The sequence below is a fragment of the Biomphalaria glabrata genome, chromosome 1 (genome assembly GCF_947242115.1).
Source record: "Biomphalaria glabrata chromosome 1, xgBioGlab47.1, whole genome shotgun sequence".
NCBI lineage: Eukaryota > Metazoa > Mollusca > Gastropoda > Planorbidae > Biomphalaria > Biomphalaria glabrata.
In genome coordinates, this window is record NC_074711.1 from 15,335,804 (window position 1) to 15,351,253 (window position 15,450).

At 35.2% G+C, this 15,450-nt stretch overlaps 1 protein-coding gene across 5 annotated transcripts in view; it reads left to right on the plus strand.

The window, feature by feature from the left end:
- Nucleotides 1-12,261, plus strand: part of LOC106073103 (vacuolar protein sorting-associated protein 45-like) — a 22,157-nt gene extending 9,896 nt beyond the window's left edge. For all 5 annotated transcript variants that reach the window (XM_056024418.1, XM_056024427.1, XM_056024448.1 and 2 more), the window contains exons 8-15: nucleotides 2,862-2,996; nucleotides 3,125-3,235; nucleotides 3,780-3,947; nucleotides 4,094-4,252; nucleotides 4,838-4,945; nucleotides 5,687-5,808; nucleotides 9,692-9,823; nucleotides 10,101-12,261. In XM_056024418.1, the coding sequence (XP_055880393.1) occupies nucleotides 2,862-2,996; nucleotides 3,125-3,235; nucleotides 3,780-3,947; nucleotides 4,094-4,252; nucleotides 4,838-4,945; nucleotides 5,687-5,808; nucleotides 9,692-9,823; nucleotides 10,101-10,176 (1,011 nt within the window). In that variant the 3' untranslated portion in view covers nucleotides 10,177-12,261. The remainder of the gene's footprint in view (nucleotides 1-2,861; nucleotides 2,997-3,124; nucleotides 3,236-3,779; nucleotides 3,948-4,093; nucleotides 4,253-4,837; nucleotides 4,946-5,686; nucleotides 5,809-9,691; nucleotides 9,824-10,100) is intronic.
- Nucleotides 12,262-15,450: the final 3,189 nt, after the last annotated feature.

Below are 15,450 nucleotides of genomic sequence, written 5' to 3' on the forward strand. Positions count from 1 at the left end.
TTTTTTAAATGGACTTTTTAATGCAGCGATTTTCGTGCAGTAGCGTAACGTCGCAACATGATCAGGTGCTAAACCAATTCCTTAAACTTTTTTTAAAAATCAGATTTTATTTATTTTTTGTTTAGTGCCCCCATCCGAATAAAAGAAGCTTATTTTTGTGCGTTTTGTCTGTTGGTTGGTCTGTCCGTCACGATTAGATTTAAAAAACTAAAACTCTAAAAGCTATTGAAAATCTGATTTACCCTTTAATGTTCCTCCCATAACATCTCAATAGTTTTAAGTATCTAAAATTGATTGTTCCGGATTTTTTTGTGCAAAACTAATCAATGCCAACAAATGTTTGTTTGCTCTTCTAACTTATATTACATTCAATTTCCATGCTTAAACGTTGCAAAAACACATTATCAATAATATGTTGTTCCGTTTTTTATGTAAATAGCATATTAATGCTAAATCATAATCTCTATACTGACTTATATTTCATTAAGTGTAAAAATGTTCCGGATATTGTTTTATAAAACATGAATTATGCCTAATGATTGTTTGAAATCGCATAAGGCTTTTAAAAAAAGTAATTTACTAGAATTGATTACTGAAAATTACTTTTTATACATTTAATTTTCTTGTAAAACATAACATAGAAGTTTTGTAATCGATAAAGAAAGTTACGGATTTTGTTTCTTACAAATCGTCGCCAGAAATTTCCGAATTTATTTAAAAATCTACTAACGCCAAATAATTGTTTGAACTCCCTCTTCTAATTAATAAACAAATAATCTTCTCATTTACGAAATAATGTTTTTACGGATTTTTATGAAAAATATTTTAACTCACTACTCTCTTACAGTACATTTAACTTTCTACCTAAGACATTAAAAAATCTAATTATCGTTAATATTATGTTCCGATTTTTAAGGAAAACAGAATCCGAACACCAAAGTAAGGTATGAAAATCTCTCCACGTGGCTGTAGTACATCTAATTTTTATACGAGACCATCCAAAAAATTTAATTAACGGTATTACATTTATCTGAAATTCTCTTTTTCTTTTACTATTTATACAAACATCCGGAACAATCTATTATATAAACTTTTCAATTGTGTTCATACCTAAAAATTATTGCGATGTTTTGAAACGTAAAATAAAGGTTAATCAATTTTTAATAACTTTTAGTTGTTTTTTTTATATCAAGATAACGGACAGACCGACTGACAGACAAAACGCAAAAACAATGTGGCTTTGATCCTTTTTAAATAATATCTATTAGAACTCAGTGCACCAATGTCTATGAACCCTCGTTAAATATCTCGTGTAAATAAAGACATTTTTTTTATGGTACCGGTACTAGCCTATTGTGAGGTAATGGAATTTTTTTTCTTTGACGTCATATGAATGGACTTTTTAAATGTAATGTTAAAAGAACGCACTCGGTGCACCAATGTCTATTAACCCTCGAAAAAATTGCTTGTATTAATGAAAACATATTTTAGTCTAACTAAGCCGTGTGACGTAGTGTTTTTTTTTTCCTTTGACGTCACATGGAATGAATTCTTTAAATGAAATGCTAAAAGAACGCACTCGGTGCACCAATGTCTATGAACACTCGAGAAATGGCTCGTGTTGATAAAGGTGATTTTTAGTCTAGCTAGGCCTTGTGACGTAGTGTTTTTTTTTTCCTTTGACGTCATATGGAATGAATTCTTTAAATGAAATGCTAAAAGAACGCACTCGGTGCACCAATGTATATGAACACTCGATAAAAGGCTCGTAATGATGAAGGCGATTTTTATTCTAGCTAGGCCGTGTGACGTAGTGTTTTTTTTTCCTTTGACGTCATATGGAATGAATTCTTTAAATGAAATGCTTAAAGAACGCACTCGGTGCACCAAAGTCTATGAACACTCGATAAATGGCTCTTATAGATGAAGGCGATTTTTAGTCTAGCTAGGCCGTGTGACGTAGTGTTTTTTTTTCCCTCTGACGTTATATGGAATTAATTCTTCAAATGAAATGAAAAAAGAACTCGGTATAGTAATGTTTATTAAGCCTCGTTATGTGATTCGCGTTTAAAAAAGGAATGATATCTTGATTTAGATCTAATCTAGATTTTTTAAACTAGATCTAGATTTTTATTACAGTATATCTAGATCTGGATTTATATTCTAATTAAAATTATTTTAGAGTCTAGATCTAGAATTTCTAGATCTAGTTTAGACTAAAATAGACTAGATTAAGATGTAGAATTTCAATTTCTAAACTTAAAGTGTAAAAAAAAGTGTAGATTTTCATTTCCAAACGTTTTGATCAATATTGTAATGTTTTAATATATTAAAACTAATCTACTATTTTTTTTATTAAATTTAAATTTACGGCAAATGAATCTTTGAAACATTATTACTTTTGACCATCGGATGGCTGCCTGGTCGTGCGGTTTGCGCGCTGGACTGTCGTTCAGATTTATGGATGGCCCAGGGTTCAAACCCTGCCCGCTCCCATCCCCCGTCGTCCTGCGGGAGGTTTGGACTAGGAAGTAATTATCTTCAACTCTGAAGGAACATCCGAAACGTGTAAAACATTTTACATCAAAATTAAATCACCTCTTGAATATTATTTGCGAATATGCAGATCCGACAGGGATCCGACTTCGACGGGGGCCGCCTCTGAGTTTGTGTAACACAAACTCTCTTTGTAATCTTGTCTATATTTGGAATTTTTCAAAAGCAGCATCACAGCATTTCAAATGTTTTAAGAATCAAAATTATTTACTATACAAACAGCATTGACAGGGGTAAATATTGAGCCTCAATTGTAAATATTTTCAAAGTATATGAGAAATAGTTGTTGCTCTTTATTCATCTAGTGGACATACCAAGCTATGGTTCATGAGCTTCTGACTATCAACAACAACAGGATCAATCTTTCTACTGTCCTTGGAATATCCAAAGATTTGCAAGAAGTTGTCCTGTCTGCAGAGCATGATGAGTTCTATGCCAATGTAGGTTTTGTTTTGTAAAAAGTAAACACTTTAGTTTCAATCCTACTTTATCATGAAATAAAGAATTGTTCTTATTATTCACACAATTTTGTAGCAATTATTTCATGATCTGTGCTCTCTGTGTTTAGAACATGTATTTAAACTTTGGAGAGATTGGCTCCAACATCAAAGAGTTAATGGAAGAATTTCAGAAGAAATCCAAAAGTCAAGCAAAAGTGGAGTCTATTGCTGACATGAAGGTGAAATTTGAAAGACTTTCAATTTGCATAGTATATATAAGATAGATAAGATAATTTTTATTGGTCCAATCAAATGGAAATTCAGTTTGACTACAAATGACCATCTCAGCGTAACCACTGTACAATAACAATATAGATGCACATAAGAACAACATTGACACATAGTTAGGTGAGTTGTATCAGTTGTATCAAGTAATTTAAAATTTGCCCTGGTGAGTGTATTAGAATTGAATGGTCTTGCTGGATAAGACAAGTTAGTGGACAAATTAAAAAAAAACACTTTTACATAGTAAAACTTAAGAGGGGGAATAATTTCTTGTGCTTTGTCCTTTGACTCTAGTTAAATCACTGACATATAATTTCCTTTCTAGCTAGACCTTGTGTTTGTTAAGAGTGAAGTAGAAAACAAAATGGATGAATTTTTTTTGTCAATTGTTAGCTTATACACATAACTCTGTTTGTGTGATGTGATGTTGACATTTTTTTATTGCAGAATTTCAAATTAAGAAATATAATTAATTATGTTTCTCTACTGCAACTTTAGGCTTTCGTAGAAAATTACCCACAATTCAAGAAAATGTCTGGCACAGTCTCCAAACATGTGACAATAGTAGGGGAGCTGTCTCGCCTTGTCGGCGCACATAGCTTGCTAGAAGTTTCAGAGGCAGAGCAGGAGATAGCATGTCAGGGAGATCACTCTACTTTACTGCAGGTCAGTCTCATGACAGTTTGATGTCAGCCAAAGACGACATGTTTATTTGAGGTTTCATTTTATCCTCTGGAAGTATTTTTTTTATCGCCATGTGTGATCTTTTAATTAATGTCAATACATTTGGCTATGATTTTTACTCACTGTAGCGTATACGAGCTCTTTTGGCCAACGACAAAGTGCGACATATTGATCTACTAAGGCTTGTCATGTTGTATGCTCTCCGCTATGAAAGTCACAGCAACAACGATGTTTCAGGTCTTGTGGATGCATTAAAACAGAAAGGCATTTCTGTGGAAAATAGGACAGTAAGTAAAGCCTTTTGTTTTTTGTGAGCTCATTATTTGGTAAATTATATGAATTCCAACTTCAACATTTATGTACTAGGAAATGACCATATCTTGAATATTAAATTTGATGTAAATTTTGGTGACTTTTTATTAGCTTCAAGTATTTTGAATACTTAGTTGCATTGTTTCTATTGTTCCTACTTCTGGTATAAACTTTGATTTTAGCTCTTATTTCTTCTCGTGGCCATTGTCAAAGATGAGTACAAACTCATTTCCAAAGAATATGAAGATGGCTGTGGAATTAAATTTTCATTCTGAAAAAAAAACAACGATTCAAGGCTTGAGGGATTTGGGCCAAACACTGCCTTGTCTCCGCTAAGTCTCAGTTTCTTGGCTTGTCTTTTTTTTTACTATATAGTATAGTTTGAGATGCCATCACTGACAACTGATCTGTGATGAGTGATTATATGTTAGTTCTTCCCATTTTCCTTGAACCATTTCTTGAGGGTATCTTTATATCACTTGTGTTGACTCTCTTCAAAACTAGTTCTGCTATGTAGTTATTAAGTAACAAAATTAATTACTTGACTGATTTAATCCTAGATGGTTCAAGCTATATTAGATTATGGAGGTAAAAAAGGGCGAGGCAGTGATTTATTTGGCAATCAAGACGCTGTGGCCATCACTAAAAGGTTGCTGAAAGGCTTAAAGGTGTGTACATAGATCTTTATTTGTGTTCACTTATCTACATTCATTTTAGTGGTACTTGTGTACCATACAGATGTGAAGAAAGTTCCCCTTTCAGACCTTGCGATCTATAGGGCAGATGATGCAAAAAGTTATCTGTTTCTGTGGCCATAGTTAACGATGGTGTCATGTGACTAGCACAACGACCATCTGCCTTTACTTTTTCCCAACTCTCAGGTACCCATTACAGCTGGGTGGGCTCAGAGGCGCCCAAAGATGCTGAAGTTAAAAATCCCTGTCTTCACCAGGATTTGAACTTGGGTCTCCGGTTCGGAAGCCAAGCTCTTTACAGCTCAGCCACTGCGCCTTTTACAGATGTGTACATTACAATGTGAACTGTGAACTCAATAAAGCTGGAGTTAGTAGAAATTTTTTTTAAAAAAGCACTATAAAGTGTTCACAGAGCTGTTGTGTTGCAGTAAAGATTTGTAAAGAAATATTTATTTGGTAGGCTCTGGTGTTTAATGTCAAGTGAAGTAGAGCTCACCCATTACCATGCCCTACTATTTAATCAAGATATTTGTGTGCCCTGCATCATGATATGTATGCCACAACAAATGCTATTAAATTGAAAGAAATGTATTACTGAAAACAGCTTTATCATTTACTTTATTTCAATTTGCTTTAATAAAATTCTTTACAAAGACTATTATCTCAACTACTTTGACCAACTTTTGTTTTGTTTTGAATATTTTTATGTTTCAGGGAGTAGAGAATGTTTACACTCAACACAAGCCTCTGATACACACTTTGTTAGATCAGTTGATTAAAGGAAAACTGAAGGAAGCTAGCTACCCTTACCTAGGAACTGGACAACTCAAAGACAGGTTATTAGTGCTTTGATTTTTTGTTCTGGCTGTACAAATATTACAAATAACATATTATGTCCATTCTAAGCCATGCCTATATCAGACCTGCCTACCAAAAAAAGTCCAAATGCGTAACGCTGATGGTCAAAATGCATATTTTGGCACCTGAATGCGTAACACTTACTGTGACTTACGCGATCCACTATTTTGTCATATATATATATATATATATATATATATATATATATATCTAGTCTAGATGGTAGTAGATGTTATTGATCTAGATCTAGTTAATCTAAATCATTCTACAACTAAATTGGATCTAGATTGTAGAGTAATGTAGAGAATCATGACATAACGTAATGACTAGCTAGACTCTAGATCTACTCCTGTATAACAAGTTATCTAGATTCTAGATCTAGACTAGATATCTACAATGTCACTCAATGTGTTTTGAATCGATAGCACTTCGATATTTTTTTCTATACAAATGAATACGGGAATCAGGGATTCAACATAATTGATTTCTACTAATGAACTTACAAAAAAAAAAGTCATGTTGGTGTATCAGCTAACTGAGCGGTACCAACCCGCCACTCCCTCACTCTTGCGTTCTTCATTTCTAGACTAAATCTAATTGCTTTTAAGAACCAATCAACGTATAGATCTTGACACAATGTGTTCCCCCACCTTTTCTGTTCCCCCACCCCCAACAGGACGGCTTAGCGTGACCTCCGTGACCACTCGTAAGCTAGTCAAGAGAGGAAAAAAAAAAGGATACGAAATGCGTAACGCGACGGGTTCAATGCGTATTTGCGTACTGACGGTCATTTTTGGGAGATTTTGCGTAACGAATACGCATTTCGCGTAACGGTAGGCAGGTCTGCTATATCTAAGCAGCACCCTATTTTGGGGTTAAAGATTCTTAACAAAGGTAATGTGAGAGTCCATGCCTAAGTTAAACCATGTAACGCTTAGAGTAAAGTGAGTCAAAGGCTGATGTGGCAACTCCAAGAGGCAAGAAAGTAAAACCAGGACATTCTAGCTCAATCTTATTCATTCGCCAACCACACAGTATGCCCCCCTACTCATAGACTCATAGATATATGTACCTAAATAATAGCCCCAATAAAAATGTTTCCCTCCTTCAGTGATGGGAATTTTTTTTTTTAAATTTTAGGAATTCCTAAAATTTCCGTAGTAATTTTTTCTTCAAAATCAGAAAAAAATTTTATATAAAGAAAAGAAGCAGTCTATAATTACTCCCTATAAATTTGCAAAAAAATGTTTTCTTGCATGCATATTTTTATGCTGCAGTATAACATAAGTAATATGATTTTCAACATTTTTTTTTTCAAATACTTAGTACAACTATGGTCTATAACTACATTCCATTCAATATATTGTAAAATTTATTATACATAGTTACAAACTATTCAATGATTCTTTGTCTGGGTTACTTCAGCAACACTTGGGCTGAACATTTTCTAAGTTTGTTTTAAAGCCTGTTCCCATCACTGCTTCTTAGCCACATGTCTTTGTTTCGCCGGTCAGTGCCTATTGCTCCCAATGTCTCTTTGGTCATTGATACATCCATTGTTGTGTTATCATCCTCAAAGACGTAGAATGTGGAAGTTTAAAAATGAAGAGTGTCCTTACAATACAAAATTTATATCGCAGGAGATATTGCTTGCCAAAAAAGAAAACATGGACTGTAGAGTGTCTTGTATCAGGTGTTGACAGAAATACAAGGCAGCATGGACTGTAGGGTGTCTTGTATCAGGTGTTGACAGAAATACAAGGCAGCATGGACTGTAGGGTGTCTTGTATCAGGTGTTGACAGAAATACAAGGCAGCATGGACATTAGGGTGTCTTGTATCAGGTGTTGACAGAAATACAAGGCAGCATGGACTGTAGGGTGTCTTGTATCAGGTGTTGACAGAAATACAAGGCAGCATGGACTGTAGAGTGTCTTGTATCAGGTGTTGACAGAAATACAAGGCAGCATGGACTGTAGGGTGTCTTGTATCAGGTGTTGACAGAAATACAAGGCAGCATGGACTGTAGAGTGTCTTGTATCAGGTGTTGACAGAAACACAAGGCAGCATGGACTGTAGGGTGTCTTGTATCAGGTGTTGACAGAAACACAAGGCAGCATGGACTGTAGGGTGTCTTGTATCAGGTGTTGACAGAAATACAAGGCAGCATGGACATTAGGGTGTCTTGTATCAGGTGTTGACAGAAATACAAGGCAGCATGGACTGTAGAGTGTCTTGTATCAGGTGTTGACAGAAACACAAGGCAGCATGGACTGTAGGGTGTCTTGTATCAGGTGTTCACAGAAATACAAGGCAGCATGGAGTGTAGGGTGTCTTGTATCAGGTGTTCACGGAAATACAAGGCAGCATGGACTGTAGGGTGTCTTGTATCAGGTGTTGACAGAAACACAAGGCAGCATGGACATTAGGGTGTCTTGTATCAGGTGTTGACAGAAACACAAGGCAGCATGGACTGTAGGGTGTCTTGTATCAGGTGTTGACAGAAATACAAGGCAGCATGGACTGTAGGGTGTCTTGTATCAGGTGTTGACAGAAACACAAGGCAGCATGGACTGTAGGGTGTCTTGTATCAGGTGTTGACAGAAACACAAGGCAGCATGGACTGTAGGGTGTCTTGTATCAGGTGTTGACAGAAACACAAGGCAGCATGGACTGTAGGGTGTCTTGTATCAGGTGTTGACAGAAATACAAGGCAGCATGGACTGTAGGGTGTCTTGTATCAGGTGTTGACAGAAACACAAGGCAGCATGGACTGTAGGGTGTCTTGTATCAGGTGTTGACAGAAACACAAGGCAGCATGGACTGTAGGGTGTCTTGTATCAGGTGTTGACAGAAACACAAGGCAGCATGGACTGTAGGGTGTCTTGTATCAGGTGTTGACAGAAACACAAGGCAGCATGGACTGTAGGGTGTCTTGTATCAGGTGTTGACAGAAATACAAGGCAGCATGGACTGTAGGGTGTCTTGTATCAGGTGTTGACAGAAACACAAGGCAGCATGGACTGTAGGGTGTCTTGTATCAGGTGTTGACAGAAATACAAGGCAGCATGGACTGTAGGGTGTCTTGTATCAGGTGTTGACAGAAACACAAGGCAGCATGGACTGTAGGGTGTCTTGTATCAGGTGTTGACAGAAACACAAGGCAGCATGGACTGTAGGGTGTCTTGTATCAGGTGTTGACAGAAACACAAGGCAGCATGGACTGTAGGGTGTCTTGTATCAGGTGTTGACAGAAATACAAGGCAGCATGGACTGTAGGGTGTCTTGTATCAGGTGTTGACAGAAACACAAGGCAGCATGGACTGTAGGGTGTCTTGTATCAGGTGTTCACAGAAATACAAGGCAGCAGCAGCTGTGAGTTGACATGGAGGACATACAAAGGACCAAAATGTAGAATTCCTCAAAGTAGATGCTGAAGTGTTGGCCTTCTTTTAAGTGAGGCACTGACACACTATCAAGCATTGATGAAATTTATTTGACATGAAAAGATGTATGTTGTGTTAGAATTCGAGAATTAGACATGCTTTAAAAATATCAGTGTTTGGTTTCAGAACACATAAATAAGCAGCAGTAAGTTGCACACCCTTCAAAAAGGGTGCTGTTTATATTTGTTAGAAATTAGTTATATAAATGCTAATTTTTTTTTGGAAGTGGTTCACTCCCTTTGACCACTTATCAAGATGGACTCCTCTAATATCCATGGAAGTGGTTTACTCCCTTTGACCACTTACCAAGATGCACTACTCTTTCATTCACTTTTTTTTTTTTTTATAGCTTTCTGCCATGAGCATATGTTTAATTACTTTCTAATGTTTTAACTATTTGTGTTTGTTACTTTCAGACCACAAGATATAATAGTATTCATCATTGGTGGCTGTACTTATGAGGAAGCTCTTGTTGTGCATAATTTCAATAGGACCATGCCTGGTGTTAGGATTGTACTTGGTGGTACCAATATTCTCAACTCCAAGAGGTTAGTTAGTCTAATGAATTCTTAATTTCAACAGTTTTTGTTCAAATGGAATTACAATAGTGTCATTTGATGATTTCTCTGTTAAAAAGTATTTTATTTTCATTATCTTGATTAGGTTTTTATATTTGTATCATTGTTATATATTTGTGTAAATAAAAATAGTAATTGAAAACAATAACAACTAAAAAAAATAATTTCCATTATTGAAAATGTAATTAATTTATTGAAATTGTTGTGTTAATGATGTGCATTTCATTGAAACTTTTTTTTTATCAAGTTTTTTGCAGGAGGTTTCCATGGCAATAGGAAACCCTTCAAATCCAGTTCAGGCTGGAAGAACAGTACGACCTTGAGGATACTGGAAATATTATTCAAAATAATTAGCATTGTGTTTTGTAAGAGAAAGAGAGGATTGAATTTGTGGCTGTTGTTGAAATCAAAAAATACTTTTCTTTCTTAAGTCATAATCATAGATTGACTTATCACTTTAGGGGTTTGTCAGGTTTTAGTCAGTACTTTAATAAACAGAGAAATGTAAAAATTATATTGACCTTTACATTTTTTTTTTCAATTAATGCCTATTGTTTATGTCCTAATGTTAAGGTGTTTTTTTTTAAATCTCAAACATTGCTTATTCAGTGTTTTTTGTTAGTGAGTCCTTTTTTTTTTTTTTTTTTTTTTTTTTAAAAAAGCTTTAAAAATTTCTATGACAGATAAACAATTTTTTTAAATTATGGCATTTACTTATGTTGGTACTAGAACACATAGCATGTAAAAAAAAAAGTGCACTTTTGTGTGCTGTAAAAACAAAATATAGAGTTTTTACTTTCTTCAAATACTCAATGCAAGTCTTATATCAAGACATCTGGGCTTACACATTCAAGTGTTATGTCAACATGTCAGGACTTACACATTCAAGTCTTATGTGTCATGGTTAGGGTCCAATGTCTGTACTGACTTGCTTTTCAAAAGGTCTTTATAATAGATTCTGTTCATAAAGTCCCCTTTCACATGAACATTATTGAAAGAAATATTCCTTATTTAATGAAACTAGTATTGTTTGTGTGTGTGTAATTCATTGTCTCCCTAGATGAGATTCCTTATTTGCCTCATTGGAAAATATATATAGTTTTTGTTGATTGTATAAAAATGTGCATTTATTTGAAACCAGTTATTTTCTCCTTTTTTTCTTGATTGCTTAGAATTGTTATAACTGTATGAAGTGGTAAAAGAAGGTTGTCAGGTTGTCTATATACAACTTTCATTCACAGGTCAAACTAATTGGTTGCTCATACTAAGCTGGAAAATGTTCAGATTGTAATTTCTGTTTGCCATATATTGGAGGAATTTATAATTAATAGTAGAAATATAATATTTGAAAAATCTTCTGTTTGCTAAATCATGAGCTAATTTCATAAAATGTTTTTGTGTCTAGTGCCATTGTTTGTTTTTTTAAACTAATAATATTTGTTACCTCTAAGTTTAAAACCTGTGTTTTTAAAGTACAATATATTTTACTTTTAAAAACTTACAGAACAAAATTTAGATGCCCAATCATTCGAGATTTGGATTTACAATAAACAGATCAATAATTGAATAAACAGCTTTTTGACAGGAACTCTTTGATAGAAAACAAGCTTGTTCAAGGGAGTTACCTTCCTTAGACAATGTCCATGATGTTTCTTTGTTTTTTGGCAGGGAAAGAAAAATTGTTTAAACCTAACATTTAGTAATGTGGTCTTGGGAAAGGTCGTGATATTCATCTTCATATTGATAGCCCTACAAAAGTCTATCATGTGACCATTCTGTTGTCCCTTCAAATGTGCATGTAAAATCAAGGAGGCTTAAACTTTAGGTTGCAATATGTACATAATTCTTTTTGCTATTTATATTTTGTTTGTAAATGTCTGAATGTACAGATGGTCTGTATAATGGTCATATTTATTTTATGAATTGTGAATATTGGTGAACATTCCATAAATGGAATTATATCAAGTAGCACAAAGTGGTGACATGTGCAGAGATTGATGAGAAATGTTTGTCTGAATAATACTTTGTAATGATAATTTGTAATGATACTTTGTATACATTTTAAAGTGTGACATGAACTGATACATTTTTAATAGGAATCAGTTGCGTCGCTAGGGATTTGGTTGCATAGGAGTTTGACCTCTTAAGGGGCCCCTGCATTTTGACATTTGACATCATGACATGTCATGAGATAATGGCTTTATATTTAATGTAAGAACTAATTTCGGACACTCATTTGGGGGCCCCCCTGAAGTGGGGGCCTGGGTTAAATTTGGACCCCCCTCTCCCCCAGCCCTGTCACTGATGAGAAGTTGTTTATCCAATGACTAGCTTATTGATTGTTTTTATGAGTTGTCTTGATTGTCTAAAAAGTAAAATTTGTTTGATAAATAAATTAATAAAACAAATTGAGTTTTGACTCCTTGACAACTGTTCACATTTACTTGGTATTCCAACTCCTGTTTGACTGCAGACTAATAAACTGGGTCAATTTTAGACACACTGGAATCTGGTGTTGACAGTGTTGAGTTTGGTTAATCTGACTACTTGGACCAAAAACACTGTCCTGATGTGGTCTGATTAACTGGATTCAACTTGGACTGGATTGATTCTGTCTCAGAAACAGAAAAATCTGGTTTTGAATGTTTTTTACCAGGTTAACAGCCACCATAAGGTTAGATAGTAATTATCAATTATAATTTAACTGAATGACTTCATACTATCATCTTTCAACTATACTGTCTGTCTTATGACAGGATTGATCTTCAAACTGGGTCATCCCCCCCCCAACCTCTGCTATAAATAACTTTATACTTGAGAAATATTAAAAATTTTATAATATTGTGACCCCATTTGATATGATCCTGATACTGACTATGACATTTCATTTCTTTGTTAGACCAATGCACTTCCTTGGTGTGAATCTTTCACTACCTTGGTATGATCCTCCTGTCTCCTCCTGTCAAGTTGTACACAATCTCATTGTCCCGTTCTGTTGGTGGCTTTAGAAGATAACAATGGAAATTATGACCACAGCAGTTTTCATTAGAAACTATACATAAGGAGCTTATATATTTACATTACTTTTAAATTCCTAAATAGTTATCAGATTTTAGAGGGACAATCGCTAGACAGTATTTCAACAAATAAAAGATCATTTCTGCTTTTCTAGATCTGTACAAAAAATATATGTTAACCTTGTAACCATGGCACTGTAGGAATGATCCACTTTGAGGATCCCTAGAGGGCTAGAAATAGATCTGTGTCCTAATAGAAACGTCAACACATCCAAGCAGACCCAGACAGGAAAAGATAACTTCAGGTATTATTGTGATGCTTACAAGATTTAAACTATGCAGCTTACTCATACGAAAAAGCATTAGACATTCTATGCAACCCATTAGAGGGCTTACAATCTTCTCTTTAGCTCCGAACTATCTTTTGTTTAACAGGTGAAGACGTGCACGCTTTCAATTATTTTATTTTTTTAAGATAGATGTACAGTCTTCTATTTGCTATCAGATACACGTGATCTATCTAGCACTTTCATGTAGAACGCCCTAGTTCTGGGACACGCCATTCTCACCCCTTCACCACCCCCTCCCAAATTAATTTTTGAAATTCCCCTGTCAAGAACGACCTCGATTGGAACCGGTACCGGTTAGAAATTAATGAACGTGTAGACCCACTTTAGGCTGGCATCACTCGAATTCCATTTGTACACAAACATATAGCAATTAACTTAGTTTGAATTTATTGCATAAAATGCGAGTCATTACAAAATGGGCTTATAAATAAGGAAAACATATTGAACACTACACACACACACTGATATCAATGTTTTCAGACACTTCAAAAGAAACAAGATTTATTAAATTCTCGTTTTGAATAATTTCTGTTTCTTTTGTATCATATCAGACGATTGTTTCTATTAACGCTTTAAAAAAAATCTATGTCAACTCGTCGTTGCTAGGCAACCCTAGCTGGGTAGTAACCCTTCCCATTGATCTTTCTCTTGCCTTATTTTCTCTTCACGTCTGCTAAACTCTGGGTTAAGTGTGGTCGTTGGGAGCTAAGTCAACCGGTATAGTGTGCGGCGACACCTGAATATCGGGGACATTGTTCTCTTGAACTAGATCTACACCTTGAGCCAGCAGACGGGAGCGTGAGGCCATCATTAAAAACACCCTAGAGGCGCAGACCTATCGTCCTCTGAACCTAGAATACCGCTAGGGTAACATCTTGGTCAGATGTCAAAGTTTGATCTAAGGAATGTTTCCTTTCAGACTCTAACCCTATACCTTTTTTTCATTTGACGTGAATATTATAGTATAGCGTGTGGTCCTCACAACGAACAGACAACTTGAATCACATTTTAACTTCCAAGCGGATGTCGGAACCAATTAGAGCTGGCTGGATGAGGAAACAGGTAAAAACAATCATCTTCTCCAACAGGAAATGATGTCACTTCGTTTCAGACGTTTCTTTAGAAACCTCCACCAGGACGGCAGTGGATGACTGCATGCAGACTTGGAATTAGCATGACGACAAGGTGAACAGCATTCCACACTGCCAGGCGGCCCACACAAGAACATTTAGAAAAACGTCTATTCTATTTACAAAGCTTATAATAATAATTTTATTTATAAAGCGCTGTTATAAATAAATTAACTCCCTCTGTCTGTCTGGTAAAAAGTTTGTACACGTTATTTCTCCCACACCCAATCTCGGATTAAGCTAAAATTTAGCACAATTATTTATTTTATCTGACAACACTAGAATCAATAAAAAAAATAATCAATTAGTTTATTAATTATTGGTAATTAATTATTTTGTTAGGTATCTTGATTAAGGGAAAGAAATCGAACTTGACAGATCTGGTGGTATACGTTGAATTAGTCCCATTGAGAAATCGTTAGCTCTGAGTGAACATTTTTATCCAAATTAATTGAAACAATTACATTTAATATAAACTTTATGTTTTATTTGTTGTTGTTTTTTTTTCTTAATTTCCAAGTGTCGTGCCAATGCGTAAATTAGTTTGACCGCCATGATCGCTACCTAGGCCTATAAATAAATCTGACATTTCTATATTTGTTTGCATCTAGTAAGAAGCAGACAAGATTGGACTTATCATTTGGACTATCAGCTGTACATGTTCACTCTGGCGTGAACTCTTCATAGGGACTCAATTTTTGTTTGATAGAGTGGCCACTAGCCACTAAATACAGTTGACAGATTGATTAAAAAGTACTACTCGGGAGACCAAAAGTGTACTTCATAATTGCATGTTGATCTCCAGTCATCAGTGACCCATTGTCTTTCTCAATGGCATGTCGTTGTCAATAATATATCAAGGACAAATGTGTAACCAAAGACATTGGCTGTCAATGTCATGTCATCAATGACCGCCCGCCAATCTGGTGTCATCGAAATGCATGGAAGACTTAAATCTGTAGTCTGTCCTTTTCAACTGTCTCCTTAGCCCTTTGTCAAGCCGATAAGCTGCCAGGAAGGGCAATATTACGTTTTAGATTCTAGAATAATTTTGTATTTGCTTTTCAAACAACATTTGAGCACTATTAAAAAGAACACTC